The 6,020-nt window shown below is 44.1% G+C and overlaps 1 protein-coding gene across 1 annotated transcript in view; it reads left to right on the forward strand.

Moving 5' to 3' along the window:
- Positions 1–3,914: 3,914 nt before the first annotated feature.
- The window catches only part of HACD1 (3-hydroxyacyl-CoA dehydratase 1), a 42,555-nt gene continuing 40,449 nt past the window's right edge, over positions 3,915–6,020 (forward strand). The window contains exon 1 of the mRNA XM_018564188.1: positions 3,915–4,064. Coding sequence (XP_018419690.1) covers positions 3,949–4,064 — 116 coding nt within the window. The 5' untranslated portion in view covers positions 3,915–3,948. The remainder of the gene's footprint in view (positions 4,065–6,020) is intronic.

Here is a 6,020-nt window from a genome sequence, read left to right on the forward strand (position 1 = left end):
GGTCAACCTTTGGGTGCCAAGGTCATTGTCTGGGTAATGCTGCCATTTCCATTGGCCATACAGCGGTGGGAACCTCACTAGTCTAGAAAACTGTCTCATCACAAAGAAAGCCAGCAATAAGACCAGCCAGCCGCGGGCTCGTACTCCAGCACTGGAGCATGCACAGTGCTGGGTGAAGAGGTCAGGGGGTGTTTTATCATATTAGGGAACACCTATACCGATACTGGTATCAGTGCCGATACCGAGTATTTGGGAGAGTAATCCTATTCGCCCAAATCCTCCGATACCTGCCCCGATACCGGAACTTCCGGTCAGAGGGAGATTTCCTCTGACCGGCAGTGCCGCGAGGGAACATGGAGTGGCCTTCCTGGCCAATCAGGAAGCCAGGCAGCTAATCCTGATTGGCCAGGAAGCTGGCTCCATGCTGTTTGGCTGGCTCTATTCTGATTGGCCAGGAAGCCGGCTTCCCAGCCAATCAGCATCAAGCCGGCCAAACAGCATGGAGCTTCCCAGCTTCATGATTGGCTGGCAAGCCAGCTCCATGCTGATTGACTGGGAAGCCGGCTTCTTGGCCAATCAGCATCGATCCGGCCAAACAGCATGGAGCCAGTTTCCCTGCCAATCATGTAATGTCCCGCCTCCCAGCTTCTTGATTGGCCGGGAAGCCGACTTGATGCTAATTGGCTTGGAAGTCCCGGCTAATCAGCAAAAAGCATGGAGCTGGCTTCCATGCTAGCGGAAGTACCAGTATCAGTACTTGCTATTGGCAAATACCAAAATATAGATATCGGTACTCATACTCGATACTGAAAAACCGATATCAGTGCATCCCTATTTTGTAGAATTGGAGAATGAGTTGGAAGGTGGTTATCAGTACCTGGATACATACCTCCCAACTTTCTGAGATGAGAAAGAGGGACACCTTCCAGGACAATGTATTTAGGTAATAGACGTCACGTCCCCGGTTATGCCGACCATTAAGAATGTATATGCTAAAAATGATTGGTCAAACCCAGAATTGTGTTTTCCACCATTATCTTTTCTTTATACTGGCTTTTCAAAATAGCGAATGTGATAATTAAGGGATTTTAAGAAGGTCATAGTGGATAATAGAACATTTTCATAGATATCTGTACATCAGAACATTAAAGAGGGACAACTGAGGAAGGAAGACGGACAGAAGGATCTGGTTCCAAATCAGGTGCAGTTGGGAAGTATGTGAATAGTATCTAGCAGTATAACATACTATGCTACACTACTAGCTACTGAACTACTATCCGGGACAAATGTCTTCAGTTAACTCTTTTCTTGCGTCCAACCATTTCAAGCTCATACATTTTTTAAGCTGTGATGAAAAGAGAGTGTGCGAGCCCACAATATACATTAGCTGTTTTATCTCATGTTACCTTAATATGAAGTGATTAAAAATCATCATGGACTCTAGGATCCTCTTACTACATCTTCAACTTTTTGGACTACCGTAGGAGAGACATTGCCGATGTGTGGTAGATAAGGTAATACTTGGCCTATCATGTAAACACACGATGGGGTTCCTCGTCCTGCATGAACACTGAGTCAGAGACTGTGTTCTCTCTGGGACAGTTGAAAGAATTCTGGGAAGGGGGGTTAGGAAGAGAGTTATCCAGCTCTCTAGCAAGGACTGCTAAACAGTAAAGTGCAGCTGTTGATGATGCAAGTGAACTGATTATGAGAAACCCCATGTTAATGCATCACAAGTTCCAGAAAAAAAATTATCTATAGCATGTATAGGAGCAATGATCTTTCATCCATTTAGCACTGCCATAAAGAGCAGAAAGAGGGTGGTGATGCCCCCTTTGTGTGAGTCTGGAGACAAGGGGAGAATGACGGTTGTAGAGCAATTTGTTGTGATGGGGTTGAGCTATGGCGCACCCACTCAGAAAGCCACTTAGTGCTGCATGTAAGCATAGATACACTGGAAATGTTGGGCCCTAAAGGTTTCCTAACTATCGGTGGTATCTGGTCTGAGGTCCTGTCCCCTAAGGTGTGCTTCAGCTTTGAGAATGCAATGATAGGCTACAATTTGAAACCATAAATATTACAGACCAGGAGAACAGTTAGGACAAAATGAAGTAAATAAAAGTAAATCACCGGCATACACTTGAAGGGTTTTTAAAGTATTGATATGTTTATTCAATACCCAATGTCACATACTGTCATACAGTGATTTACTTTTATTTACTATTAGTGTTTTGCACGGCGCCATCCGTGTGGTCACCTGGGCACCACATATACCTTGTGGTTTTGAGACCGTGGCAGTGTGAATGGGATCTGGACTTTGTTGTGAGGACAAAATGAAGAACGCCTCCTACTTCTTACACGCTCTAGTAGTCCAGATCTACATGACAGCATAAAGGAAGCCCAGCACCTGCCCAGCCCTCCTGTAATAGGACCCCTAAATTCCAAGGGGACCTCATGTAGCTGCAGAGCTGCACAAATTATATACATCCACCCCTGATTTCAGTATTGGGTTTGCACACAGAATAAATTTGGTCAATCTGGATTCACCAGATCAACAAAGTTTAGCAACAGCTGTCTAGTGTGAGTCTTGGGCTGCCACCTGTCCGCTTTTAACATTGTTTCTGGTCATTTAATAGCTCCTGACAATTTTTTGTGAAGATCGGCACATATGGTCAGTTCCAGCAAACCTGCATGTGTAAGAATTTTTTTTTATAATATACTTAGCCCATTCTTACCTATGGCTTGCGCCATACCGCTCCAGATAACACAGGGCCACCAAGAGTATGGGTGAGCTAAAGGAATTAATTGCCAACCAGTGCACACATGTAAAAAAGAAGCTGGGGCTTCTTCCTGCAATAGCCATGGAGGGGAGCAAAGAACTAAGGAGCACATCTACAGGTAAGAATTTTGGTAGGTGGCTGCTGCTCGGGGACTAGGGGTAACATTTAAAGGTCAACTTCACTAAAAGTGAATCTGTTGAGCCAAGCTCAGTTTGAACAAGCCCCTCTTTCCAGTTTTCCATGGAAGAAAAAGTAGCCCTAGTGAGTTTACAGGAATGGCATTTGAATAGATTGTTGACTTAGTCCTCTTACTACCATCTGATAAATTGGGTTGACTTGACAGATCCAATAACATCTGGGGTGACTTTTATAGGTCAACTTCAATTGAGCCATGCTCAGTTTGAATAAACTCTTTTTGGTTCTCCATGGATTACCCTAATGAGTTTACATGTATGGAATTTGTATAGATTGTTGAGTGGGTCCTCTTACTATCTTCTTCTGATAAATTGGGTTGATTTGACAGATCCAATAACATCCAGGGTGACATTCAAAGGTCCACTTTACTAAAGGGGAACGATCCATACCTACTGACCCATGCTCATTTTAGACAAGCCCCTCTTTTCTGTTCCATGGAACATAAGGTAGCAATCCTAGTGAGTTTACTAGGGTCCTCTTGTTGTTGTTGAGTCCTCTTACTACCTTCTCCTGATAAATTGGGTTGATATGACAAAGCCAATAAAATCCAGGGTGACATTCAAAGGTCCACTTTACTAAAGGGGAAAGATCCATACCTACTGACTAATGCTCATTTTAGACAAGCCCCTCTTTTCAGTGTTCCATGGAACATAAGGTAGCAATCCAAGTGAGTTTACTAGGGTCCTCTTGTTGTTGTTGAGTTCTCTTACTGCCTTGGGTTGATTTGACAGATCCGATCTGAAACAAAATCTGTCTGTGTGTGGCCAACTTGGCAATTTTCATTCATTCTCGAATTGACTAAACATGTCTCTGCTGTTTTTCCACACAGTAAAAGACAAAGCTATTAAATTGCTCCTCCCTTGTGCTCTATTATTGGAGGAGCCATGTGCCACCGTCTGTGAGATTTGTCAGCTCCAGCTGTCAGCTGTGACTCAAACTTCAGCCTGACCCTGCAGCCTTTGCCTGTGAAGCCATGGCATCAAGTGAGGACGATGGGGCTGTGGAGGAGAAGGAAAACACCAAAAAAAAGCGGATCGGCGCGGTGGCCACAGCATGGCTTACTTTTTACAACATTGCCATGACCGCAGGGTACGTACCGAATTTCCACATTGGTCCTTTTCCTAATGTACCACTGGCAATACGATTTAACACCTGCACAAAAATTTTATCTTCTCTATGATCACATTGCATTCTAGAGATCTAAATTCTTACAGTGTTGCAAACTGATAAACCAGACAATGGTTCATGTTTATATTGTAAATCCTTTAAGTGTCAATTAAAATCAAACTTAAAAACAAGATTTATTTTTTTTAACTGGTCAACTAGATGAAAATTTTGGAACATTCCAAAAGTTTTTAAAAAGTTTTTGTAGAATTGTGTGGCTTTTTTTTTTTTGGAAATACGTATTCCATTATGAAGGTGTGACACTGAAAGGACATTTAACTCAGACTGTGACAGCCATTGTGGCTCTTTCAGGAGTTAGCTGTTTGAATTGGGAAGTTTTATTGATTAAGGGAATTCCTGGAAAAATGGAAGGGCAGCATAGGAATGGTGAATGAATAGCGATTAGTTCTCTGCTCATGCGAGTTGCATTGCCTAATACGGTTCATTACAGCAGCTGCGTCACCCTAATGCCGGTCTGTGTGGTTAAGTATAGCATGAGAAGCCAGTGGGCGGGTAAAGTGCTTCCCTCGGCACATTTTACAGTAACACAAGCATGTAGCCCTCGACATAGCTCTACGTTCCCGGTACAGTACTGCTAAAATAAGGGAAGCCGGCTGTAGCTTTCACATTATATTTAGTGCATGAAGTACACCAGCATTATATGCTTTCCTTTGAAGTTGAACCCCAGGCAGATATAAAATACTTTGGTGTGACCCACCAGCGCAATTAAAAGGGAAATTGTTTAATGTATTGTAGCTGCTGTACTGAAAACCTTTTGTAGAACTACAAGTCCCATGGGGCATTGCAAGACTGACGATTACAGGCATGACTCCCAGAGGCAGAGGCATGATGGGATTTTTAGTTAAAGCACAGATGAAGGGCGGGAGTTGCCTACCCTTGCTCCAAAGGTAACCAACAGCAAAGAACACATCAGACTTACATGGATCCTCTTTTGATCAGAGTAGTATGGAACAGTATGGCCACGTTTGTTCATGTTTTTCTTCCCTGTTAAAACAGAGGAAAAAACTGAGCTGCACGGACCCATGTTAAGTCTATGGCGAGTCAAATGTAAGCGGCCGTGTGTCTGCTAACATCCGATTACCTCCATTTGTCATGATCAGGTCCGCCAAAACAGAACTCTGTTCCGTTTCTATTGCCAGACCTAAGGTGGCCATACACTTTACAACCATCGCAAGACCTTAGTCTTGCGATGGTTGTAAAGTAATTTAAAAAACGTACGATCTGCCCATCTTGGACAGGTAGATTGTACTTGCGATCATCGCAAGCCCGCCCCCCTGAGGGGCGGGCTTCCGATGACCGTAATGCTGAACGGGCAGTGTGCGCGTGCACACCGGCCCAAGCGGCATTGATCTTACGATCATGCTAAAAACCAGTCGAAAATCGTACGATTCTCGGCTGGTTTTCTAGCATGCTCCTTAGACAAAAGATGTGCGACCGTACAGTAGAAACGGTCGCACGTCTTCATTCACACTGCATGATTCTCGTATGATCGCAGGATTTCCTGCGATTCTCGTACGAGAATCGTGCAGTGTATGGGGTCAGGGGTATTCGGATGTGAACAGATGCAATGACAGGTGGACCTAATCGGACTGCCCGTGTTAAACTGTAGCCATATAACTATCTTGAGTCACTTCAGTATCAACATCCTCAGTGACTATTAACCACTTGCTGTGCAGCAGTTATAATTAAATGACCAAAAGGCTGACTCCCAACAACAGGTGGGCGTTTTTGAACATCCTCCCCTATACCCCTCCTCCCATGTGTGATCAGGAGCGGTAAAGCTTGATGCATACAAGCGTTTGGGCGGCTATAGAGTTGCCCAATCGCTTGTATGGTTCGGGAAGTGTTCGCCCCACCCCC

Source organism: Nanorana parkeri, unplaced genomic scaffold, assembly GCF_000935625.1.
Source record: "Nanorana parkeri isolate BGI_ZX_2015 unplaced genomic scaffold, ASM93562v1 scaffold23, whole genome shotgun sequence".
NCBI classification, from domain to species: Eukaryota; Metazoa; Chordata; class Amphibia; order Anura; family Dicroglossidae; genus Nanorana; species Nanorana parkeri.